A 27,766-nucleotide genomic window follows, 5' to 3' on the forward strand; every position below is an offset into this window, starting at 1 on the left:
TTCAGCTACATGAATAGCATAACTGAAGTCAACATACTTAGATCTACTTACCGTGGTGTCTTCACTGGAGTAAGTGGAGAGCTGACGCTCTCCCATTAACTCCACTTGCACTCCTCATTCTGGTGGAGTACCGGAGTCGATGGGAGAGTGCTCAGCAGTTGATTTATCACATCTAGTCTAGACACGATAAATTGACCCCTGCTGGATCGATTGCTGACCACCAATCCGGCAGGTAGTGTAGACAAGCACTTAGACAACTGTCTCCCTCCATAAATTGTGTAAGAAGCCTGAACATGTAACTCAGGCTTTGTGAATCCCAGTGACTTTCTAGGCACCTAAAAGTTAGGTATGATGATGCTGAGTGTTGCAACCCGCAAGTTCCTTTGTGAATTTAGCCCTATATGCATATTGGCGAAGATTTCAAACCTGGGTGCCTAAAGTTAGATTTCTAAACTGATATTTAGGCACTTTAAAAAAAGATAGCCTCAATTTTAGTGAGAGTTGTATGTGTGTTCAGCCCTTCTGAAAATCAAGCCACTTTAATATAGGTGCCAAAAAACAAATTCAGCAACATAGAGTTTAGCAACTAGGTTTGAAAATTTTGGCCAATAGGCATACAGTGGAATGTATTCATGGGAATGTATGTCCTCTGGTGTTATATATATGCATAAAAGGACAAAAATAGGGATGATATCATGGTAGGGGGTCTTTTATAGATAAGGCTAAGATTTAGTCTCAGGTATTTTTAGTAAAAGTCATGGACAGGTCATGGGCAATAAACAAAAATTCACAGCCTGTGATCTGTTCATGACTTGTATTATGTAACCCTGACTACATCTTGGGTATTCTTGGGGTGCCCACTGGTGCTGGTGGGCTCTTGGGCACCCGTTGATTTTCCGGGGGGCTCTGGGACACCCAGAGGATGCTACTGGCGGGGGATGACCCAGGACCGCTGCCGCTTGTGGGGGCGGGGCCGCTGTCACTGGTGGTGGGGGAGTGGGACTGCTGACGCAGGCAGGGGATGGCCTGGGAAGACTGCTGCAGGCGGGGGGTGGCCCGGGATCGCCACTGCTGGGGGTGAGGCGGCCCGAGACTGCTGCCACCGCTGCTGCTGCGGGGAGGGCAGCCCAGGATCGCCACTGTTTCTGGGGGGACTGGTGGGGCTGGCCCGGGGGCCACCCAAGCTGCTCCGGGGGTCCTGGAGTCAGGCACACCAGCAGGCTGCAGAAGTCCTGGAGGTCCCAGAAAATCATGGAATCCCTGAGTTCAGTGATCTCTGTGACAGACTCGTAGCCTTAATTATAGACCACCAATTTAGGAGGATGAAGCATTTCTAGAACAAACAGAAATATCCAAACACATAGGATCTGGTAGTAATGGGGAACATTAACCAAACATCGGTCGGAAAACTAATACAGTTATACATAAAACACAAAATTTCCAGTGTGTTCTCAGCATGTATTGGGGACAACTTTTTGTTTCAGATAATGGAGGAGGTAACCAGGGGGACAGCCATTTTAGACTTGATTCTGACCAGCAGGTAGAAAAATTGGTTGCAAATGCGAAGGTGGAAGGCAATTTGGGTGAAAGTGATCATGAAATGACAGATGTCATGGTTATAAGGAAAGGAAGTAGTGAGAGCAGCAGAATAAGGACAATGGGGTTCAAAAAAAGCAGTCTTTAACAAACTCAGAGAACTGGTTGAGTGAGAGAGGTCCCATGGGAAGAAAAGCTAAGGGATAAAAGGATTCAGAAGAGCTGGCAGTTTCTCAAGGAGACAATTTTAAAGGCCCAACTTCAAATTATGCTAATGTGAAGGAAAGACAGGAAGGATAGGAAGAGATCAATATGGCTCCATCAGGAGCTCTTTAATGATCTGAAAATAAAAAAGGAATCCAACAAAAAATGGAAACAGACAACTTACTAAGGCGTACAAAAGAATTGCACAAGCATGTAGGGATAAAATCAGAAAGGCTAAGACACAAAATTAGTTACACCTAGCAAGGGACATAAAAGGCAATAAGAAGAGGTTCTATAAATACACTGGGAGAAAGAGAAACATGAAGAAAAGTGTAAGTCTTCTATTTAGAGGGGAAAAAGGCAAATATAATTTTTAGGGGTATTAACAGGCGGTAAGACATAGGAGGCACTTGTCCCATTCTACTCGGTGCTGGTAAGGCCTCAACTGGAATACTGTGTCAAGATCTGGGCATCATACTTTAGGAAATATGTGGATAAATTGGAGAGTCTAGAGGCGAACAACATATAAATGATAAAAGATGTAGAAAACATGACCTATGAAAGGTTAAAAAACCTGGGCATATTTAGTCTTGAGAAAAGAAAAGGGAGAGGGGACCTGACAACTGTCTTCAAATATGTTAAAGGATGTTATAAAGAGGGTGTGATCAATTGCATCAGCTAGAGGTAGGATAAGAAGTAATTAACCTAATCTGCAGCAGGGGAGATTTACCTTAAACTTCAGGAAAAACTTTCTAACTATAAGCATAGTTAAGTACTGGAATTGACTTCCAAGGGATGTTGTGGAATCCCCATCTCTGGAGGTTTTTAAAAACAAGTTGGACAAACACCTATCAGGGATGGTCTAGGTTTATTTGGTCCTGCCAGAGTTCAGGGGGCTGGACTTGATGACTTCTCAAGATCCCTTCCAGCCCCATGCTAATGAGCAGGAAGGCACAGCCTCTCCCAGATTCATCTAATTCATCTAGGAATAGTGTAATAATATTATGAACGCGGTATATATAGCCTAGTAATTGAGGCAGACTGTAAAACTAGATGAGGCGATTGGAATGTTTATTATATGTCTATATTGATTTAACTCAATGAGAGTTTTTGGATGAGTAAGCAGGAAAGAACCACAATAGATCTAGATAAGCAATCTCCAACACACCTTCAAAGTTAATGGGGAAAGCTATTAGCTTTGGGGATCCTATATAGTGTCTCCAATGCAGATTCAAGCCTTGTTTTGCCAGACTGAGAACTGAGAGATCAAAAGGACACAAAACAGTTAAAAAGCCCTTCTTAGCAGAGAAAGGGAGAGGTCAATTGTCAGAGACTGACAGAGGCTCTAAAGAAGCTGGGCTTTCCCAGATCCAGGGGATGGCAAGATTTAGGGAGAGGCAGGCATGCCAATAGACTGGTTTATTATTTTAAGATCTATTTGCTCTTAAATGCTTTGGTTCTAAATAAATAATACTCTGCTTTCAGAAGGCTGTCTGGTTACTGGTTATCACTGTCATTGCTGTCAGTGGGACCAGAAATCCACACGCTGAAGATAAATCAGGCCTGCTGACAGTAGTTGTGGTTGAGAACAAGGGGCTGCAGTCCAGGGCAGATTCTGAGAGTGAGAGAATCACATGATTCTATCCCAAGAGAGAGGAGACATCTTAAGGCCTGAGACCTGAGGAGGGTGAACTCAAAAAGACCAGGAGAGGTCAGAAGTACCAAGTCTAGTAACCATTAACAAGAGAGCAACAAGACTTTCTAGTGTCAACAGAATCTTGTGAAACGAATTAATTTTTGCCTACCTAGGAGTGACTTCGGAGTGATGTTTGTGTGTGTATGTAAGAGGTTCTGGTTTCACAGTGGAATAAGACTCTTTAGTGTTATTATCCGGTAAGTTGTTTCTATAACTAATACAATGACTAGAGACTATGGTGATGGGCACTTTTATCAATTAATCAATCAGCTAACTACATACATTCATAGTCTGGATGACTATAATACATTATTTCCTAGGGTCCCTGCTACATGTGATTTGAAGCTCAGTCTTCAGATTGTGTCATGTGATTTGAAGCTCAGTCTTCAGATTGCACTATCCTCCAATATTCTACTTTGCTACACATTTCAAAATGAAGAGAGACAGTTAATTCTAAAGATAAATCGTTGATTTATCCAGAGCCTTCTGGAGATCTGGTCTCAATACAGCAGGCAGCTTTTCATGTGACAGAGGAGCACTTGAACCATTGGTTTAAACATCAACCACGGTGGCAGAGTGCTCACTGCTTCCTTATCTGAGAATTGTTTGTGTAACTTACTAGAAGCTGATATTTATTTGTACAAAGTTTAGAAAAGATTAAAAAGGGACTTTGAAATCTAGGCAGTAATGTGGGGCATTGTAGTGATTCTTTTCATTATTTGTTATTATTTTTCATTTCCTATGTCCTGCTCAATCAGTCTTGCCCTTCTTTTGTAATTCAGGGTCTTTTTTTAATGATTCATGTATCTTTACTGACACATTAGAGGTATTTTTCCTTTGGCTTATTTTCATTTTTGGCTGTGTTGGGATCCATTATTTGTCTTATGATACATTTAAGAAATGTCCTGAGTTTAAAAGACTCAACTGTTTTTGTTAAATAATACTATACAGCTTTCATCTGAGGATCTTCAAGCACTTTGCAAACATTAATGAATTAAGGTTCACACCATTCCTTTAAGGGAGGTACATATTATTAAATGTATTTATATAAGTAAACTTAGGCACAGAGAAGTTAACGGACCTGTCCAACATCATGCAGCAAACCACTACCAAAGCTGAGACTATAACTCAGAAGTCTATCCCCTGCTGTGATCACTAGACATCAACCCCCACACTGATCTTCAGGTTCTTCAGCCCGGTATCATCACCTATCTTATTTCAAGTATTATATGCAGCAATTAACAAAGATACAGGGAAAGTTTGGGGCCTTTAATTTTCATTTGAAGCACTATTGTTTCTATATTTTCCCCTCTCAGTCTCACTGGGCCTAAAAGCAGAAAGCATCAGTGCTCCTCTCTGGATTGTAAGACAGGAAGAATCCTATGCAAAACTCTTAGTACTTCCTATCACAAAGCTAAACCTCGAGGTCCTGATTCATTACCTGGGTTCCACCAGTGGAAAATCCAGGCTTTGGGGCTCAGCAATGGAAAATCTCCCAAGAAAGGGCATGCAGCAATGCAAGTGGCCCACGGTCCCCGCACTGCTAGAGTTGGCCAATGCAGCACCAAAAGTGGGCAAGGTCAGCTGTGGCTGAAGCAGGTCTAGGAGATGTGTTCCAATCCTGATCTGAAGGAGTAAGAGAATAACATGGATCTCTATCTGCTTCTGTTGGGCTGAGAGCACCATCCCCGTTTCACATAAGACCATGATTTTCTGTATGCTGTATAGAATGATAACATCAACAATTTAGGTATCAATGTGACTTTTTGTTTAGATCTGAATTTTGTAGCCACAATAAAATTATTTAAAAGCTCAGAAGAAAAAGTGACTCATCAATATGAAAATGATTAAAATGTACCATGTCCCTTCTAGTATTTGCTTCATCAATATGATCAGAATCTCCCACAGGAATTAAGTCACATTTACTCAACCACAGGAAGCAGGGGACAGAGAAGAGTGACAGTATTAAATTTTAACCACTCTTCAAATAATGGTTTTAGAAATCTATAGTGTAGGTCCTGAACCCTTGGCTTCCTCTAATGGCACTTGATTTCATGGCAGATGCTGCTGAGATGAAGTTTTACCTTCTATTTGTCACCCTAGCTATCTGCATTCAGCAAAAGCATGTCTTTACTTTTCAAAGGTAACAAACTCCTGGTACTATCTGTATTTTAGTGGCTGTGGGTACGGAAGGTTGTCTGGCTGAACCATAATATCTCCTACTGGTATAAACAAACATTTTACAAAGATCTAAGGTTATTTATTGCATTTGTAATTGGATGTATAGATCAATATAATATATAGATGACGTAGGCAATGAAATTAATATATGTCTCCTTTGCAACCATAAATCCTATGTTTTTAATCATATTAAAACTATTCTTTTTGGTTTAAGTGCAAATCAATTCTGTTCAGTCAGTGCTCTGGAATGCAGTTAAATGGCATACTTAAGCTTAATGGGAAAAAATAATTTGCTTCATTTGCCTTAAAACAAGGCTTTAAATGAATTACTTCTTGAAGTGGAAATAGAAACCATTTCTGAAAGTGCTAACAATCTGTTTTCTTTCTAAAAGAGTTTTTATGATTGTTTTTTCCTGCCATAATTCATTTTCGAATAGCCATTTCATCCGTGTATGACATCTGAGAACCAGCTTTATTGTTACCTATTGATAAACCTCAGAAATGGCCTGAAACCAAAAAGCTCTGGTGAAAACATGAAAACAGATGCCAGAAACAAAAACAGCCAAAAAGATTATATTTTCTAATATTTAGTTGGTTTTAAAATCTGAAACGCTGTGCTATGTGGAGATAAAAAGATAATGCAAATATTGAGCAAAACCAGTAACAAAAATAATCATGATTAAATAGCATCTACTATTGGAAGATATCAAACTGCTACACAAATATTAATGAATTAAACCTCACAACACTCTTATTATGTGACTTACTCAGGTTCACACTAAAAGTTTGTGGCAGAACTGGGAATAGAAGCTAGATGCCGGTCTGCCGGCTCCTAGTCTTGTGCCCGAAACACAAGATTGTTTTTATTGCCTTGTGTTGTAATCACATTTTCCAATGGTTACCCAAATACAGGTTACAACTGGTTACGCACAATGGGATAAATAGGGAAGGAAGTGGACAGGTTCATTAAAATAACCTTTGGGTGAAGTCAATGGAGCTACACCAATTTAGACCAGTTGAAGCTTTTTTTAACGTATAAACAAAATAGTTAAGATTTGACCTAGTCAGCAGAAATGCAGTATTTGCAACTGCCAGTGTTCAAAAATCATGAGTCAGGTCCCCTAAAAACATTGAAATTGGCTGAAAAGTCATGAGATTTCAAAACTAATGCATTTTATTTGACTACTGGTATCAGAGCATTTAGGGATCACATTTCCAAACTTTTCTCTGTAACCACAATGCCTGTAGCATGATTCCAGAAGGTGGATCTTTAAGAAAAATGCCAAATATTGCAAGGCTAGTAATAAGATCATGAAAGTTGGCAACGCTGGAATGTGTCCATCTCACTGAACTGTTTTAGGGAGGGGATAAGGGTGGAGATGGTTTTACAGCACCTAAAAGGTGTGTGGGAGGGAACAGACTCCATTGTTCACAACTCTGTTCTCCATTGTCATGAAATATCTTAATTCCTAGTCACGAGGGACAATTTTATGTGTCAAAAATACAAGCCATGAGTTGTGGAAAGCAAGATACGTACAGGGTGAGATTAAGGACACTCATGGCTGCCAGAAAGAAGCTGTAACAAATCCATGGCCACCTGTTATGCTTATTTACTATTTGTATTACCATGGTGCCCAAGAGCCCTATTTGTACACCAGGATTCCTTTGTGCTAGGCAATGTACAAACACAGAACAAAAAGAGAGCTTGCGATCTATGTAGAAGATAAGTGACAACACATGGATACAGACTGACTGACGAGGGAGTACAAGAACATAATGAGACAATAGTGGGCAGCATGACGGACAATGGTCTCTCAGAACATCAGAGTCTGGCTGTTGCCAAGTTTTTTGTAGGCATCATGGGAAAGGAGAGATTTAAGGAGGGATGTGAAGGTGGATAATAAGATAGCTTTGCTGATGTTTACAAGGAGCAGCTCCCAAGCATGAAGAACAACAGAGAGAAATACTGGAGGTGTCTGAAAATTTAACAAGTGGGTGATGGCCGATCAGAGGAGAAATCATAGGTAGGCATAGAAATGAAGGGCCTTGAATCTAAAGATAGGTAGGTCACATTTCAAGAGATAGAGAAGGCAAAGTCTGTGGAGGGATGGAAAGAGAAGATTGACAGTCAATGCAATTGACTATCAGAATGATCTTTGTAGCAGCATTCTGAATAAATATGAGTGGGGCAATACCGCATTTTTCAAGACCAGAGAAAAGGATGTTGCAATAATTGAGACATGAGATGATTAAAAAATTGGATGAGAGCTTTAGCTGTGTAGATTGATAGGAAAGGCCATATCATAGATATGTTATCCAGAAAGGATCTTCATGATTTAGACATAGACTTGATATGAGGATCTAGAGAGAGGTCTCTGTCAAAGATGACACCCAGATTACAGGCCTGAATGACCGGCAGGATGGTGGTGGTGTCCACAGTTATCGAGAGAGGAGATAGTGGGGAGAGGTTGTGGAGAAGATTAAGAGCTCTGTTTTGACTTTGAATTGGTAACTAGACATCCATGAGGAGATGTCAAAGAAACAGTCTGAAATTTTAGTTTGGACAGAAGGAGACAGGTCTGGAGTAGAGAGGGATCTGTGAGTTGTCAGCATGGAAATGGTATTTGAATTTGTCTTTGTACATAAGATTACGCAGAGCTAATGTCCAGAGGAAGATGAGAAAGGGAACAAGGACAGAGCCCTATGGAACACCCACAGGAAGTTGGAGGGGGGATGAGGAGGAGCCCTTGATAGGCACTGTCAAGGTTCCTTCCCCACTCTGAACTCTAGGGTATAGATGTGGGGACCTGCATGAAAACCCCCTAAGCTTATTTTTACCAGCTTACGTTAAATCTTCCCCAAGGTACAAACTATTTTACCTTTTGCCCTTGGACTTTATTGCTGCCACCACCAAGCGTCTAACAAATATATAACCGGGAAAGAGCCCGCTTGGAAACGTCTTTCCCCCCAAAATCCTCCCCAAACCCTACACCCCCTTTCCTGGGGAAGGCTTGATAAAAATCCTCACTAATTTGCATAGGTGAACACAGACCCAAACCCTTGGATCTTAAGAACAATGAAAAAGCAATCAGGTTCATAAAAGAAGAATTTTAATTGAAGAAAAAAAGTAAAAGAATCACCTCTGTAAAATCAGGATGGTAAATACCTTACAAGGTAATCAGATTCAAAACATAGAGAATCCCTCTAGGCAAAATTTTAAGTTACAAAAAGACACAAAGACAGGAATATACATTCCATTCAGCACAGCTTATTTTATCAGCCATTTAAACAAAACAGAATCTAACGCATATCTAGCTAGAATACTTACTAAGTTCTAAGACTCCATTCCTTTTCTGTTCCCGGCAAAAGCATCACACAGACAGAGAGAACCCTTTGTTTCTCCCCCCGCCTCCTCGCCCCCGATTTGAAAGTATCTTGTCTCCTCATTGGTCATTTTGGTCAGGTGCTAGCGAGATTATCCTAGCTTCTTAACCCTTTACGGGTGAAAGGGTTTTTCCTCTGGCCAGGAGTGATTTAAAGGTGTTTACCCTTCCCTTTATATTTATGACAGGCACACTGAAAAGCAATTAGAGAGAGAGGAGGAAAACCAGGAGAGGATAAAGTCATGGAAGCCCAGAGAGGACTGGGTTTCAAGATGAAAGCAAGTTCGATGATGTAAAAGGTAGTTGATGCATCAAGAAGGATGAGGATGGAGTACTAGTTCTAGATTTGGCTAGGAAGAGGTCATTAGAGACTTTGGAGAGAGTGGTTTCAGTTACAGGAAAGTGACAGAAGCCAGATTGGAGAGGGTCTAGGATAAGAATTCTCAGTTCCTGTCCTCCAGATATCTCAGTAGGATTTCACAATTTCTCCAGGGTGCACACCAAATTGCACAATAACAATAAGGACAGAATTCAGATCCTTCTGCTCCAAAAGCACAGGCCCTTCCAACATAAGTTATAGGAGAATCTCAATTAACTGTTGACTAATGTAATGCCTATAACAGTCAGCCGAGCAGTTCTGATTCCATCCAACAGAAGACAGTGATATGAATACACAGTAGTCACCTTATTGTAAGACTTTGCACTATAATGAGTGATGGAACTTACATGAAGAAGTCACATGCAGGCAGCCCAGTTCAGGCACCCTTTGTAAAATTAACTCCCATGGTAGATAGCAGCATCAGGAGACAAGCTCCTTTTCAAAACAACCCCAATGACAAGCTATGTAGTGCCCTTGCCCTGAGAAGTGGGCAAGTAGCCAATGCTGCATAACTGTGATTGCTGTTTGGTTCTCTCTCGTATGATGGGGGGGAGGGGAAGAAGCTGCACATTGTTGGTTCTGCCTGAGAAACAACAGTGATTGCATGGAACACCGCTAAAATCAGAAATGATAAATCACTTGGTTGCTAGCCTCAGTCAGGTCACAGCTAGAAATCAATCACAGCAGTGGGTTGTGACAATCATGATCCACAGATTAAAACTACATGTTTTGAGAGCCCTGTCTGTTTTGTTTTAAGGGCAATCTTCTGAAATGGTGTTGTCAGTCATCCTTCAAGAGCTTGCTTCATGCACTGTCACCAGCACCATGGGGTTTCTGGGTCAGCAGCTTCCACTCCAAGAAAATGGAAATGGAGCTCAGACCTGCACCGCCTCCTCTCCCTGCTCCCCCTACCAATACACCAGACATGTCAAGTCTTTCTCAGACTCACTCATTAGCAAGCTGTCTCACTCTCACACAGATTCTTGAGCTTATCCCACTCATTTTGAGTAAATATATAAAGATTTAAAATATTTTTACTCAGGCACTGCAAGAGACAACAATATATCGAGGGCCTCAGGCACAAGGCTTAGAGCTTGGAAAGCCACTTTCCAAACTTGTGTACTGTGGTAAGCATGGAGATTACTGGCCCACGTTCTATACGCGTGCAAGAGGAGAGAAGAAGCTACGCAGCGGGGGTGGGTGGGTTGTTTGTGTGTGTGAATGCTTGGCAGGCAAAAAAAAAAATCTGAATTCACCCAAAAAACGAGCAGGACTTGATCAAAAGATGGTGGGTTTTGCAAAATACAGTTCAAAATGTAAACCACACTGGACAAATTTATGTCTCAGGGATCGTCAACCATCCAGGTTTTTGTTCCAACCAGCAAATAATTGTTTTTATTAAAATCCACTGGTTTGCATTGCATCTAGAGTTCTCACGTGCCCTAGACTTACTATGGATGAGGACATTTAAGTGTTCCATATGCAATATTAAACAACGCATATTTTAAAACAAACTATTAAGTGCTGGTTGGATTAAAAACTGGGACTATTGGATGTTGCCAAGGGCAGACTGTCAAAAACAGGGCAGACACCCCAAACTGGTGGTATGTTCTGTAATTAGATTTCACCTACACAGTAACGAGTGTGAATTCCTGGATCACTATAACAGTCTTACCATGAAGTCACAGACAGTCCTCTTTGGCTCTCTAGTCTATCTTGCCACTCAGACAAACTGGACTTAGTGATAAATGGTCACTTACACCAAAAACCACAAAATAATCAGGTTGCTTTCAATCCCAAAAGACCAGTCACTTACCACAGATCAATTGGTATCCTAGCTCCTACACCAAAGACAATGCCTGAAGCCAATCTGTCTAAAGGTGTAATAGCTAGGAAGAAAATTGAGAGAGTTATTTATAGGTTAAAGATGAGAGTCCCTGTTTTCAGCAATGACCTAGCACACCACCTGACTCTTTGAGGCTATAAATCTCACTCTTAAGGACAGCCAACCCTTGGCATCCCTGATACACATGTACTATTTCAGGCTTCTCCTAACTCCCTGATAAGGGTGCATTTAAACCACCACTGTTCTGCACTTATATAGGGGTTGAAAGTTATTCCTTAACTCCCAGTCAGCAGCGTGTGTGCATCTTTGGTCTGCTTCCCATCTCAGTCTCTCCCTACAGTGATGAACAGGCACTGATTTGGGTGAGGGATGCAGTCAGAGGAAGGACACCTAGCTCTGAACTGAACAACTGGACCACTAAGCAGCACAACAGATAGCTGGCCACTCTGGCTATGGGTTTCAAGCAGGATGATGAGTATCAGTAACTGTAAAGAATGAGAGAGAGGAGCCGGTCAGTGGTATATAGGGTTCCAAATGACCCACAGGCAGGTAGATGGTAGGGGAGGGGAGCAAAGGAAGGCGGAGATCAACAGGATTGGGCGCTGGGAAGAAAAGAGAGCTGGGGCATCCTTAATATGTGTAAGTAAGGAGTATATTCATATTTTGTGGCAATCCAGGACATGCCATCAGGCAGTGTTTTCCCCAGGAATTGAAATTAGTGGGGGTGTTCAAAATTACAGGGGGGGAGGTGTCAGGGCTGATGAGGGGTGAGACCATGAGGGTGAAGGTGGGCTGTATGGCACCATAGTAAAAACTGAGAAATGTTTCATGACCATTTTATTAGATTTAAATCATGTTTTAAAATCATCACACAAATTAAAGTTGGCTACTCAAGCCTTCTATGAAGCACTACATCTACATCCTTCTTGGTTTTTTATTATAATTTTGCACAACTCTGATAATGAACTTCTTGAATGCAATGCATTCATCTTTGGTGGCTTCTTGTGTGTCTGGAACTTCCATTCCTTCAATTGATATGCTCATTAGTTCATTCACATGATCAGGCAGAAGGCGACTTTTTTCAGAACACAAAATTCTATTCAATGATGAAAAAGAATGCTCAGCTGTAGCTGTTGTGACTGGAAGTAGCAAGAGATGAACTCCTACTTCCTTCATCCCAGGAAACATAGCACAAAGATCAAGTCGAGCCACTAGTGATGATAAAAAAGAAGTAGAAGTCAAATCTTCATTCATTCATTGAATGATATTCCACTCTGTGTTCAAATTCTCTATTCTGTCCTGAGCACATGGCAGCCCCATTGCTGGTAGTGCCTCACTCCACTCAACTGTCGGTGTTTTATAGGACAGGGATCCATAAAAGCTACATAGAGGTTGAGTAGAATCTAGAAGTCGCTGTTGTAGATTTTTAAGAATCATGTCTGTGTACTTTTTTCAGTTGTCTTAACAAACACCTCTTGTCCTCTTCACTTAAGGATTCAATATAAATGCCTTCATTAGTCAACTTCTGGACTGAAGTCTTTGCTTCTTCCAGTACTTTTTCAATGCATAGCTCTCTGATTAATCCAATGTATTAATCCAATCCAATTAATGTAGCTTCTATTGCTGGACAAAGATCTACTACTGCTGTAGCAGATGCCTGGATGGCATTGTTTAATGACCCAAGTGGTTTCAACATAGACTTACAAGAGAGAGAACGGCAATAGTCTTCTCTGAATGTAGTAGCAAAAGTAATCCACCAGCCTCACTACTTAGATCCATCCCATCTTCACTGATACTTTCCAAAGCCAGTAATAACGGCTGGAGTAATTTTAAGACAACAGCCAAGAATCGTTCATGAGAAAGCCAGAGGGTTTTCCCAGGTTGGACTAATTTGAACTTCAGTCCCACTGTATCTTCTATATTTTCCAAGATATTCAGTCTTTTTGGACTCTTGCTGAAAAAAGAATATAATGAAGACATTAAATGTGTAGCTTTTTAAATGTCTTTTGAAGAGTCTGCAGCTCGTACAAGCACTAGTTGGAGTAGAGGGCCTCTACAGTGTGTATAGGAGAGATTAGGGTTACACTTTTCTCTAAGCAAAGCTTGTACTCCACCATGTCTTCCAGAGAAGTTTGCAGCTCCATCAAATGCACAAGCAGCCATCTGTTTGGGGTCCAACTGAGAAGCATTTAACTCTTCTAAGATGTGGGTTGTCACAGATGATGCCAGTGTGTCTTCTATAACTTGAACATCTAGAAATGCATCTACTGGCCTACCACAGATATCAAGATAATGTACACATGACTTAATACTTGATGCCCATTTGCATAGGTGCATTCATCAGCCATGTATGCAAATTTTTTGAATGTGGTGAGAGAGTTCTTCACTTTTTCAACTGTTGAGTCTTTCAGTGTTGCATCATTCTAGCCAGTCAGTTGAGTTTCTTGCAGAAAGATAGTGAGCATTTGCTGGTCTTGTTCAGAACCAGTGTTCAGCTTCAGGATGAACAAGTGACAATGCACTTAACATTGGCCTCCAGTCTATAATGTGTGGTATCTCTTGCTTAAATAGAAAGTATGATGCCACAGCCATGTTTGTTCGCATGAACTGTGTTATGTCTCCCGCATTTTTAACAGCCTCATTAACACTCACTGGTGTCCTGGGTCAGTGGAGACTCAGAGTTCAGAGGTGCTTTCACATGAGTTCACCTCCCAGGTGGGGGGCAAGAAGGCACCTTGCTCATTCCTCCAGCTGCTCACTGTTAGCTCTGGTCACTGTTATTCATTGTGCCACCGTTCACTCCATCACTCTATTGCCAATGGCCCTGCACCATCACTTTCTGCTGCTACCTGCCACTGTGACCTCTGCCAGTTGGTCTCTTGAGGTTCCACCCAGCTCTCAGTGATTTCAGCTGAGCTCTCAGTGGGTGAACCTCGCTGCTAGTGCAGGCGGGGCCATCTCTTCCACAGAAATGCTGTCCCACAGCAGGTCTTAGCACTTTGACCTGATTATCAGTGATTTCAACTGTAGTGGTCACTTAACAAAACAAGAAACTATCCATGGAGCCTAATCAGTGCAGTCTTTAAACAGTGGAGAGGGGCAGGTCAAATAGTACTTGTGACTCAGGCAGACCATCAAGCAAAACACCTGTCCCCACCCTCTCTCTTGATGCACTCAATCAGCAGAGGCTAAGTACAGTTCCACTGCCCTTTACTCAAACAATAAGGTCAACAACATTTAATTACCCTCCCCCCTGCATTCAAGTGATTTGTAACCAAACCCCAGCCAAAATCTATCACCTGGGCAACACAGCTCTGTTTGCTGGACACCTAGGTAGATTAGGTGTGAATGTAAATACAGTTTGGTCCTGAAGCCTTTCCCCCCAGCCCATCACTAGCTATCAGGGAGAGCTCATTTAGACTTTGCTTACAAATCATAATTTGAAAGTATTAGGTTGGCCAACATCACCGAAATGAATGCACTGACATTGTCATAAAAAAACAACAGCTGTATAAGGAAGCTAGTCTATGTTCATACTTCTCAAATGTATTATACTTTTGCAGATACACATATTTTATCATACATATGGTTCTAAAGTGTGTATTAATGTTTCACAAAAAGAAAAGGAGTACTTGTGGCACAAATGTCCAAACAGCCACTAAATTGGCAACACTGCATGTAACTAGTTCACAAAACGGGGTGGGGGGGTGTTGGGGAAATTCGGGGGGGGGGTGTAGGGGGGAGCTTAGGGAAATCCCTGCCATCAGGTGCTCACAGTATGACCTCATCAGGTAAAGAGAGAGGGCCAGTTTCTCTGCTGCACTCAGCATCCTCTTGGGACTGCAGCATAAGAGCTAGTTACAGCTTTCTAATCCTGGGACCAGTTATTCACCAGCCCTGATGTCCTTTACAGTGCCTCGGGCTGCTCTAAAATAGGTCAGGCTGGTTCCAGACACACCCCGGGGCTATGGGAGAGCAGTGTAAGAACTACTGCTACTTCAGCTTTTTATCAGCTGGGGACTCCTCCATTTGGGGGAGCTCCAGGAGCTTTCCAGCAATGCAAAGGGGATAGAATCTGGCCCAGCGCTTTCATTGCTTGAACCTCCTTTGGCTCCACTAGCCCCTAAGTCAGAGAAACCAATTGGGACTGAGATGGACTGTTCAGACTTGTACATCAATACAAAATGTTTTCGTGCTCACACTCAAGCCTTTGCTTTTTCTGAATGTCTTTTTCTTTCCAGTGATCAAGTGTTGTGTGCTCTCCCACGATCAGACAGACAAGCTGAATTCCTTCAGAATTTAACCACCAACTTTGAGGTAATTTTTTTCTCTATAAACTCTCGGCTAAATTCTGCTCTCAGGCACACCAATGCCATTCCACTGGGAGGAAGATTTAGATCCCCCTTTCATTCTCTTATGTTATATATTTTTTTAGTTTGTAGAAGCGCAATAGATGCTTTATTTCCATCAATTTAATGTCTACTGATTGAGATGAGCAGATTCTGTTGACTGATAACATTTTATCATATTATATCAAGCACCCGATTTCAGAATTATGTAATTGATTTTGTATATTAGCAGCAACAAAACAAAGATGATAAAGTACTGACATGTGATGGTTGGTAAAATCATTTGTCAGGAAGTCCCAGGAGCATAAGCTGATGCAATTTCTGACTGTATGACTTCTAGGATCCCGACACGCAGGACTGGATTTTACAGTACTTGGTGGTGTTTTGCTAAAGACAGAGTTTAGATAATAAGAATCTCTTCATCTAGAACTCATAATCTCTTAGAACACCAACAGGATTTTGTGATTTCCATCTGCCATTACAGGAAAGAGCATTTAATTAAAATAAGGCATCCAATTTTGTTCTAAAGCACTTCCCCCATTATTTCATCATATTTTCGTTTGAAGTCAGCACCCCATAATGAAAAGCATAACCATTTCCCCAATCAGTGTCGTTACCAGGATCCCTCATGATGTGTCCTGATCATCAGAGCCTTTAACAGCCCCTGTGCCCATAGCCTGTCTCTGTCCAATTTGCTCCCCTGACTCCTGTTGCCCTCCCACCCTTCACCTATCCTTCCCCGCTTCTTATCTCCCTCACCAACTGCTCCTATCCACCTCCTCCACACCAGCTCCCGTTTCCCTCCCCTTTCTGCTGCATCCCACCCTCTACCTGTGGATCACCCTCCTCTCTCTCCAGCTACTGTAATCCCCTCTTCCCTCACTCTGCATTCCAGTGTGGCTGGGGGTGTGGGGGGGGGCACGGAAAGCAGAGGAGAGACAATCTCCCTGTACGCAGTTCCAGTCCATGGTGCCACACCCCCTACATGCCAGAAAGAGTAAGTAAAGGGTTTCATGCTGTCTGGAGTGCCTCACAACTGAGAGTGCCAACCTCAGGACAGACTGTCAAAGACAGGGCAGACACCCCAAACTGGTGGTATGTTCTGTAATTAGATTTCACCTACCCAGTAACGAGTGTGAATTCCTGGATCACTATAACAGTCTTACCATGAAGTCACAGACAGTCCTCTTTGACTCTCCAGTCTATCTTGCCACTCAGACAAACTGGACTTAGTGATAAATGGTCACTTACACCAAAAACCACAAAATAATCAGGTTGCTTTCAATCCCAAAAGACCAGTCACTTACCACAGATCAATTGGTACCCTAGCTCCTACACCAAAGACAATGCCTGAAGCCAATCTGTCTAAAGGTGTAATAGCTAGGAAGAAAATTGAGAGAGTTATTTATAGATTAAAGCAAGCAAACATACACAAATGAGTTACCATCTACAGTTCCTAAAGATGACAGAGATATAGTTATCTGTCAATTCAAAATGTCTTTCCGGGCAGACCTAGGGATAACTCCTGGGGATTAGTTTAGTGTCTCTGGCCCTGTGAAAATTCAAACAGCAAAGAGATCACCATTTCTTCTTGTGAGCATCTCTATATGACCTTCCCCCAGAGATCAAGCCAATGGGATGAGGGCTCCTGCACGTAAATTCTTCCTGGGTGGTTGGGGCAATCAAAAAAGCTTTTTGTCCTTGATGGCTCATTAAGTCTTGATAGTCCTTCTCGATGGGCAAAGGAACTACTCTTCCCGTCTGACCTCACAAGTTCAGAGCAGGCATTTTACAATTATAAAACAAACTTATATTTTACCTTTTAGCATGGAATGCAGATGTTACAAATGAGATTAATGCATGCAGCAACTTACAAGCATTTCATAGAGTCTAAACACTAAATACATTCTTATAAGACTAATACCTATTTTGAACAAAATTAACATACAGGTGAGCTGGTTTGGTTTCCAGCTATGGGTTTGTCAGTTCTTAGTTAAAGCCTATGGCCTTGGCCAGAGCTGGCATTTGATTTCCAGCATCACAAAGGGAAAGTCTTGCTCAGTTCCTGCAGAACTGGGTTGAAGCATGCTCAGTGAAGGTAGAGCATTCTGTGATTTTCCTGCCAAATTCTAACTAGCCTCTACTGATCATGTGTGAACTGAGAATGTTCAGAGGGTTATAACTTGGCCACATTTGGGTGGATTTTCAATGGGGATGCCAAAAGGCATAAAGGTCAAACCCATGCCAAATTTCAAGTCCCTGCTCCAAAGCATGAGGGCACTAAAGCTTCTTAATTAAACAGCTGTAAGAACTTTTTTAACATGGGCAAAACAATGAATTCTTGTTCTCAGAAACAGTGGAGCTATTTTAGCTGAAACTTAAAAAATAAAAATCAGCCTGAGGCTGTCATGTGGCATGGAAATTTTTACCACAATTTAGTAGGCCAGTTTGGCAAAGTTAAAAGCAAATGCAGTGGAAAACTGGGTCTTATAATGGGAAATATCAGGCAACCTTAAATATAGGCAGTGCTGCCTTTAGTAATTAATGGTATATAGAAGATAGAATGACCACTGCCGTTCATCTCCTAATATAAGAACAAAAAATGTGTATTGAAACTGAAAGGTTTCAGAATATGTAACATTTAAGCATAACTGACAAAGGAAATAGTTTTTCACACAATACTCAATTAGCCTGTGGAATTCATTGCCAGAAGATATCACTGGGGTCAAGAGGGTGGCAGGATTCAGCAAAGCATTGTACACTGACAGAGTTATAATAATAAATATCTGAAAATTAATGAGAGTTTTGGAAGGGATATAAACTGTCATGCTTGTGGGCATAAGCTAACCTCTCTCTGGGGGCAAGTTAGCCCATCACTGCCTCCTGCAGAGATTCTTGTGTCTGCCTCTGACATTGTTAGTATTGGCCACTTTGGTGACAGGATACTGGACAAAATGGACCAATGGTCTGAGCCATTCTGACAATTCCTGTGTTACCTGGATTACTTCATTCACCTGCTAGACTCTATGCTAACTTACTTATACCAACTTAGACTTCATTGTACTTCCTTATACTCAGACTTAGTAGGCCAGATTTAGAGAAATATGTACTAGAAGGTTGCATGTTCTTAAAGTGGTTATTGAACAAATACATACGTTGATGCAATATATATTTTAGTGGGGCTGGAAAGAAAGTGTAAGTTATACCAGTTTACACTCCCTCCAGATTTAGATTCACCTTTGAATACGGCCTTCATACTGGGTATTCAAGACTAGCAGCTTAATTGATTGCATTCAGATTGTATGATATGTCTCCTTAAAACTAATTTAAACCTCTATTGTCCTGCCTATACTACAGACTGAGGACTAGATTCACAAAGGTACTTAGGCATTGCGGGCCAGAGGTGCTGATTTTCTAATGTCCCAGGGGAGTGCTTGACTCCCATTCCGCCCCAGACCCCACCCACACTCCACCCCTTCCCCCAAGGCTCTGGCCCCACCCACCCTGCCTCTTCCCCCCTATCCCCAGGCACCTCCTGCATACCATGGAACAGCTGATCACAGCGGGTGGGAGGTGTTGGGAGGGAGGCGAGGAGCCGATTGGCGGGGCTGCCGGCAGGCGGGAGGCACTGGGGGTGAAGGGAGAGATGCTGACCTGCAGGGCTGCCAGTGGGTTCTGAGCACCTCTATTTTTTTCCCATGGTTGCTCCAACCCGAGAGCAACCACGGAGTCAATGCCTATGTTGCAGGCCTTACCCCTAGTCTGCCCCTGAGATAGGCACCCAAGGCTAGATTCATATAGGGGACGTAGGCATTGCAACTCTTAATGTTTTGTGCCTTGACCCTGGTCCATGCCCCTGTGTGGTGTAGTTAAACTGATCTAAGACCCTATGTAGATAGCGCTAGATCGGACGGAAGAATTCTTCTGTCAACCTAGTTACCATAGGTATAGGTAGTATCTACATTGAAGCACAGCTGAGCCACTGTCACATTTTAAGTGTAGACAAACCCTAAGAAAGAAGAGTGAGAAGCAGCCTAAGCCAGCCAGAACGGAGGAAAAGTGAAAGGTTTCAGAACATGTAACATTTAAGGATAACTGATAAAGGAAATAGTTTTTCACACAATACACAGTTAGCCTGTGGAATTCATTGCCAGAAGATAGCAGAGGAAAAGTGTGGGGCTTAGAGCCCAGGTCTTCAAATGTATTTAGGTACCTACCTCCCACTGATCTGGATCTTAGGTGCCTCCCCCTGCCTGGAACCTCTGCATCAGGGCAGCACTTTCTCACAGAAAAATAGAATGACACCCTTATTATTATTTTTTTAAAAGTGTGTGTGCCCCGAATGCCCAGCATTTCCATAGGATGTAAGAAAACCAGCTTTGAGTTCCCACTCAGCCTGATTTAGAGCAGGGACTCTAACCCAGGTTGCTTGAATCCTAGGTTAGTGCCCTCATCACCATGCTATGAGGTATTCTCGGGTAGGTCTCTTGCTCTCTCTCTCTCTCTCTCAGTCGCCTGCTGAAGCTGTTCCAGTTTAAATGAATAATTAACTATTCACTGAGTCAGAGGGAGACTAACTTTATAGGCCAGAAGTCAGGGCACTTAGCTAGGATGTGGGAGACTCAGGTTCAAGTCCCTTTTACAATAAATATTTAATTATTTTATACAAAGAGGAACAGCTTCTGCAGGAGAGGTTGAGAAAAACCCAGTCCAGTGTACCCAATAGCCCCGTGATTAGGGCACTCATCTGAAGTGTAAGCAGAACTGGGTTCAAGTCCCTACTCCAAATTAGGCAGAGTGAGGATTTAAATGTGGTGAGTGCCCTAACTACTAGGTACTCTGAACATGTACTCTCTCTGTGTGTGTGTGTATATACGTGCATGCAGGGCCCAAGCCTGAAGGTGTGCTGTGCATGTGGATGTGGGATCAGGTCTGCTGGAAAGACAGGCAAGGAAACACACAGTTTGAGAATCCCGCTTGGGGACTGCTAGGACTTTGGCTTGCGCTAGGTCTCCAAGTAGCTATTTAGCTATGGGGTGGCATCAGGACAAAGGCAGTTTTGTGCATGCCCACCAGCAGCAATGTCAGTGCCTATTGGGTTAGGCAGAAGCTAAGCACTAGTTCTGAGAATGTCTCCAGCCTCTAATGGTGGACATAAGCACCTAAAGAGGTGACTAGGTAGCCAAGTACCTTTCGGAATCTGGCCCTTCATCTTGTTTAAAATTTAGAATATATTCTCCAGAGGCTTTCTGTACGTTGGTTGTTTCAAAGGCTATAGCTACATTGCACTGCAGTGCAGGCTATGGAGGTATGAATTGCAGAGCACACCAAAATGTTGGGTGCTAACTGCCCCATGTGGATGCTGCTGGTGTGAACTAAAAACTACCTAGTTTGCATTAACATCATAGGCGTCAACTCCATGGGTGCTCTGGGGCTGGAGCACCCATAGGGAAAAAGTGGCAGATGCTAAGCACCCACCGGCAACCCCCCTCAACTCCCCTTTTCCTGCCCCAGTGCCACCTGTCCGTCGGTGGGCCCCACCGATCAGCACTTCCCCCTCTTTCCCCGCATCTCTTGCCTGTCACGGTCAGCTGTTTCACAGCGTACAGGGGCTCTGGGGAGGAGTGAGGGCACCGCACGCTCCGGGGAGAGAGCGGAATGGGGTGGGAAGAGGCAGGGCAGGGGTGGAGCGGGAAGAGGAGGGGGCTTGGGAGAAGAGGTGGAGTGGGGGCAGGGCCTGGGACAAAGTGGGGGTCAAGCACCCCCCAGCACATTGGAAAGTTGGCACCTGTAATTAACATAGTCCTGTATGGTGCATCAAAATTAATACAATATTCAAAGTGTAGTTGCACCAGATCCAAGGAGAGAAGAGCTATTATTTACCTACTTCATGACACGTTGGTGTTGAATATGCAGCAAAAAAATTGCACTGGCCTTTTTTCGCATTATAAATTCATGTCTAATTTGCTGTCCACTACCACCCCTAAGTCTTTTCAACATTATTGCTTCCCAATTTTCAATCTCCCACTGAATAGCTGAGTTTCAGATTATTTTATTTCATTAACTTTCATTTTCCTAACTTGAATTTTACTAAAATGAATTTCATTTTATTTTCTGCCCAATTTTAATCTCTCTAGGCCCCTTTATATTGCTGCTTCATCTGGATTTATTTTGAAATCCCTTCTGGCATTTGGTTCAGCTCTAATCAAAGTAATCACTGAATACAATAACTGCAAAAACTAGTCTGAGCTGCATTAATTCCCCAAATACCCTCAGGAAAAATAACCCTCCACTGATTTGAGGATTTGGATTGTAATAATCAGCTAAACAGATATATTAAACTAGTAATATTATATCATGAAAGGTGATGTTCCTGCCTTTGTTCTTGATTTATGAATTTATATTCAGCTGTTATAAATTTTTCTTACCCACACACTTTTCATTTTCAGCAATAGCATGATGTGACAGCACAACACATGAAACTGCTTCCCACACATGACCTACTAGATTGAAAACATGTATTGTGTTTTGATCATGTTCAGAATGTTTACTAAATGGTAAAGTATTTTTTCTTTCCTTGTGAAAAAAATTGTTTTTGGAAACTTTGTAGGTTATTCTCTGGAAACCTGATTCAGCTGAAAACATTATGAAGAACAAAGAAGTCCATTTCTATGTCAATGTGTCCGATATAAATGATGTGAAAGCTGAGCTAAACCGATCCACCATCCGATACAAGTATGATTCTTATTTCTTGCTGTGAAGATATGAAATCAGAAATTCAAGCCAATTGGCGACACTGCTTAAGAATGGTTTATGCTTTTTGTTTGTTGTTCAGAGTTTTGATGGACGATGTTCAAGAAGTTATCAAAAAACAAACTGTCAATGACACAGTCAACCCCCGCAGTTCTGCATCCTATTATGAACAATATCACTCTCTGAATGAAGTAAGATACGTTATATTTTTCTCATGATCCTTTATGCATTTATTGTTATTTCATTAACAAGGGCTTAAATTTAATTTGATGATGATGGTGATATGGACTGTCTGGTGGAGATATGGACTGTTACATGACAGCCCTATAGGGGAAACAATTAGATTTGTATTGATTAGCTAATAATAGTTCACTTTAATACAGTACCTTTACTAAAGAAGGATCCAAGCACCTTACAAAACACACTACATAAGAACCACTTTACCCACCAACTGAAATCATATGAGAAATTTAAGGTAGGTGCAATGTAATTACCTAAAATGAAATTTGGTCAAGACATTTTAGATTTCATGTAAATGCTCACCCTAAGTCTACAATCATAACTTCAGTTGCTTCTGAAAATGGTAATTCCAATGGATCATTCTGTAGTTCACCTAAAAAGGCACTCTGCATGGTGCAGTTGTGTATTTCTGCCAAAATTGCCTTAACATGGATTGAATGTTCACTCCAAAGAAGTCTTTAGTAAGAATAATGTGGAAAGCTCATTGAAAGCAAGGTTAGGGAAAATGCAAAGATAGGAATATGTTTTTCTTTCTTGATTAATATCTTTTCTTCCTTGCTGCTGCAAAAAGTTATGCTAGATGACCTGCTGCGTGTTTTACATCTCTAATCTTCCACCTGTGATTTCATAGAATCATAGAATATTAGGGTTGGAAGAGACCTCAGGAGGTCATCGAGTCCAACCTGCTGCTCAAAGCAGGACCATTCCCCAACTAAATTATCCCAGCCAGGGCTTTGTCAAGCCGGGCCTTAAAAACCTCTAAGGATGGAGATTCCACCACCTCTCTAGGTGGTGCTTCACCACCTTCCTAGTGAAATAGTGTTTCCTAATATCCAACCTAGACCTCCCCCACTGCAACTTGAGACCATTGCTTCTTGTTCTGTCATCTGCCACTACTGCGAACAGCCTAGCTCCATCCTCTTTGGAACCTCCTTTCAGGTAGTTGAAGGCTGCTATCAGATCCCTCTCACTCTTGTCTTCTGCAGACTAAATAACCCCAGTTCCCTCAGCCTCTCCTCATAAGTCATGCCCCAGCCCCCTGGTCATTTTCGTTGCCCTCCGGTGGACTCTCTCCAATTTGTCACATGCCTTCTGTAGTGGGGGGGGACCAAAACTGGACACAGTACTCCAGTGGTGGCCTCACCAGTGTCGAATAGAGGGGAATAATCACTTCCCTCGATCTGCTGGCAATGCTCCTACTAATACAGCCCAATATGCCGTTGGTCTTCTTGGCAACAAGGGCACACTGCTGACTCATATCCAGCTTCTTGTCCACTGTAATCCCCAGGTCGTTTTCTGCAGAACTGCTGCTTAGCCAGTCAGTCACCAGCCTGCAGCGGTGCATGGGATTCTTTCTTCCTAAGTGCAGGACTCTGCACCTGTCCTTGTTGAACCTCATCAGATTTCTTTTGGCCCAATCCTCCAATTTGTTTAGGTCACTCTGGACCCTATCCCTACCCTCCAGTGTGTCTACCTCTCCCCACAGCTTAGTGTCACCTGCGAACTTGTTCAGGGTGCAATTAATCCCATCATCCAGATAATTAATAAAGATGTTGAACAAAACTGGCCCCAGGACCGATCCCAGGGGCACTCCGCTTGACGCTGGCTGCCAACTAGACATCGAGCCAGTGATCACTACCTGTTGAGTCCAACAATCTAGCCAGCTTTCTATCCACTTTATAGACTTTTCATTCAATCCATACTTTTTTAATTTGCTGGCAAGAATACTGTGGGAGACCATATCAAAAGCTTTGCTAAAGTCAAGCTATATTACATCCACCGCTTTCCCCATAGCCGCAGAGCCAGTTATCTCATCATAGAAGGCAATCAGGTTGGTCAGGCATGACTTGCCCTTGGTAAATCCAGGTTGACTGTTCCTGATCACCTTCCTCTCCTCCAAGTGCTTCAGAATGGATTCCTTGAAGACCTGCTTCATGATTTTGCCAGGGACTGAAGTGAGGCAGACTGGTCTGTAGTTTCCAGGGTTCTCTTTCTTCCCGTTTTAAAATATGGGCACTATATTTGCCTTTTTCCAATCGTCCGGGACCTCCCCCGATCACCACGAATTTTCAAAGATAATGGCCAGTGACTCTGCAATCACATCAGCCAACTCCCTCAGCACCCTTGGATGCATTAGATCTGGACTTGTGATCTGGAATGGTGGCCAAAGCATGAAGGGGCATACAAGGATGGAGTTCCAAGGGGTTCCAAAGAGGATGGAGCTAGGCTGTTCTCAGTGGCGGCAGATGACAGAACAAGAAGCAATGGTCTCAAGTTGCAGTAGGGGAGATCTAGGCTGGATATTAGGAAGCACTATTTCACTAGGAGGGTGGTGAAGCACTTTCAAATATTACACTTTCATGATAAAGAGATTGTACTTGTCTGAAGTGAATTGAAAAATACTATTTCCCTTGTTTTTCATTTTTACAGTGCAAATATTTGTAATAAAAATTATAATATAAAGTGAGCACTGTGCACTCTGTAATGTTGTGTTGTTACAGAACTCAATGTATTTGCAAACGTAGAAAAACATGAAAAATATTTAATAAATTTCAATTAGTATTCTAGTGTGTAACAGTGCGATTAATGATCAATTTTTTAATTGCGATTAGTTTTTTTGAGTTAATCGTGTGAGTTATTTGCGATTAATCAACCGCCCTAGTTTAAAGTATGTTACCAAAATGTTCCCCTTTCTGAAAAATTAGGGTGAGGTTCCCCTGCTTGGCCCACTCTTAAAATGCAGTGACAATTGTCAAGGAGAGATTACACAGGGTTACTTAACACAGGGGGTCATCACATAAAGATGGGATTGAATTGTGTATACTGACTATATTTGGGTGTACATTAGGGTGGTCTCTTAAGACAGGAGGTCACCCAGGGCTTGATCCAGTGCCCACTGAAACCAGTGGAAAAAGCTCCATTTACAGATTCTTAGATTCCAAGGCCAGAAGCGACCACTGCACTCATCTAGTCTGGCCTCCTGTGTAACACAAGCCATACAACGTCCCCAGAATAATTCCTAGACCATCTCTTCTGGAAAAACATCCATTCATGGTTTAAAAATAGTCAGTGATGGAGAATCCACCATGAACCTTTGTGATTAGTTCCACTAGTTAACTACCCTCACTGTTAAAAATTTACACATTATTTCCAGTCTGAATTTGTCTAGCTTCATCTTCCAGCCATTGGATCATGTTATGTCTTTCCCCGCTAGATTGAGAGCCCATTATTGAATATTTCTTCCCCATGTACTCATAGACTGTCATCAAGTCACCCCTTAACCTTCTCTTTGTTAAGCTAAATAGTTTGAGCCCTTAGAGTCTATCAGAATACAGCATGTTTTCTGATCCTTTAATTGTTCTTGTGGCTCTTCTCTGAACTCTCTCCAATTTAACAACATCCTTCTTGAATTGTGAGCATCAGAACTAGACACAATTTTCTAGGAGTGGTCACACCAGTGCCAAATGCAGAGGTAAAACAACTTCTCTGCTCCTAATCAAGATTGCCCTTTTATGCATCCAAAGATCGCATTAGCTCTTTTAGCCACAGTATCACATTAGAAGCTCATGTTCAACTGATCATCCACCACGACCACCAAATCTTTTTCAGAGTCACTGCTTCCCAGGATAGAGTCCCCCAACCGGTAAGTATGGTCTATATTCTTTGTTCCTTCATGCATACATTTAGAGTTAATCATATTAAAACACATATTGTTTGCTTGCATCCAGTTTACCAAATAATCCAGATCACACTGAATCAGTGACCTGTCCTCTTCATTATTTACCACTCCCCGAGTTGTTGTGTCATCTGTAAACTTAATCAGTGATGATTTTACTTTTTCTTTCAGGTCACTGATAAAAATGTTAGATCGTGTAGGGCAGGGATCGGCAACCTTTGGCACGTGGTCCATCAGGGAAAGCTGCTGGAGGGCCAGGCCAGTTTGTTTACCTTCAGTGTCTGCAGATTTGGCCGATTGTAGCTCCCACTGCCCACAGTTCGCTGTTCCAGGCCAATGAGGGCTGCGGGAACCAGGGCAGGCTAAGGGATGTGCTGGCTGCTGCTTTCCACAGACCCCATTGGCCTGGAGCGGTGAACCGTGGCCAGTGGGAGCTGCAATTGGCCGAACCTGTGGACGCTGCAGGTAAACAAACCGTCCTGGCCCGCCAGTGGATTTCCCTGATGTGCTGTGTCATAAATATAAAGGGATGGGTAACCACCTTTCCGTATACAGTGCTATAAAATCCCTCCTGGCCAGAGGCAAAGTCCTTTTATTTGTAAAGGGTTAGGAAGCTTAGGTAACGGGCTGGCACCTGACCCAAAATGACCAATGAGGGGACAAGATACTTTCAAATCTGGAGGCGGGGGGAGAAAGGCTTTGGTCTGTCTGTGTGATACCTTTGCCGGGAACAGAGCAAGGATGGAAGCCCTCCAACTCCTGTAAAGTTAGTAAGTAATCTGGCTAGAAAATGTGTTAAGTTTTCTTTGTTTTGGCTTGTGAAATTCGCTGTGCTGGAGGAAATTTGTATTCCTGTTTTTGTGTCTTTTTGTAACTTAAGGTTTTGCCTAGAGGGTTTCTCTATGTTTTGAATCTGACTGCCTGTAAGATTATCTTCCATTCTGATCTTACAGAGTTGTTCTCTTATCTTTTTTTGTTCTTCTAATAAAGTTCTGTTTTTTAAGAATCTGATTGGGTTTTTTGGATCTTAAAAATCCAAAGCTGATCTGTGCTCATCTTGTTTATTCTCAAGACTCCCCAGGAAAGGGGGTGTAAGGGCTTGGGGGGATATTTTGGGGAAATAGGAACTCCAAGTGGTCCTTTCCCTGTTCTTGGTCTAAATCACTTGGTGGTGGCAGCATTTTATCTAATCCAAGGGCAAAGACTTTGTGCCTTGTGGAAGTTTTAACCTAAGATGGCAGAAATAAGCTTAGGAGGTCTTTCATGCAGGTCCCCACATCTGTACCCTAGAGTTCAGAGTGGGGAAGGTGTTATACCAATAAAATAAAAACCAGCAGGAGCTTATTAAAGTGGAAAAGGCAAAATGCCACATTTATTATGAATACAGAAAGAATCATAGTAAGCAGTTAGTTATAGCTTTAACATTCCATTCAATTTCATATTTATTCATACATTCATTCATACACACACACACACACACACAGGTTCTGCAAGGTTGTTATCATAGTTACCAGCCTTAGAGT

At 42.2% G+C, this 27,766-nt stretch overlaps 1 protein-coding gene across 1 annotated transcript in view; it reads left to right on the plus strand.

Annotated features, from left to right (window-relative positions):
• The first annotated feature begins 5,445 nt into the window (after positions 1–5,445).
• CPB2 (carboxypeptidase B2) overlaps positions 5,446–27,766 on the plus strand; it is a 38,264-nt gene continuing 15,943 nt past the window's right edge. Inside the window, exons 1-4 of the mRNA XM_084628768.1 lie at positions 5,446–5,579; positions 15,467–15,542; positions 22,185–22,309; positions 22,410–22,518. Coding sequence (XP_084484894.1) covers positions 5,476–5,579; positions 15,467–15,542; positions 22,185–22,309; positions 22,410–22,518 — 414 coding nt within the window. The 5' untranslated portion in view covers positions 5,446–5,475. The remainder of the gene's footprint in view (positions 5,580–15,466; positions 15,543–22,184; positions 22,310–22,409; positions 22,519–27,766) is intronic.

The sequence above is a fragment of the Lepidochelys olivacea genome (genome assembly GCF_965140295.1).
Source record: "Lepidochelys olivacea isolate rLepOli2 genome assembly, chromosome: 1".
NCBI classification, from domain to species: Eukaryota; Metazoa; Chordata; order Testudines; family Cheloniidae; genus Lepidochelys; species Lepidochelys olivacea.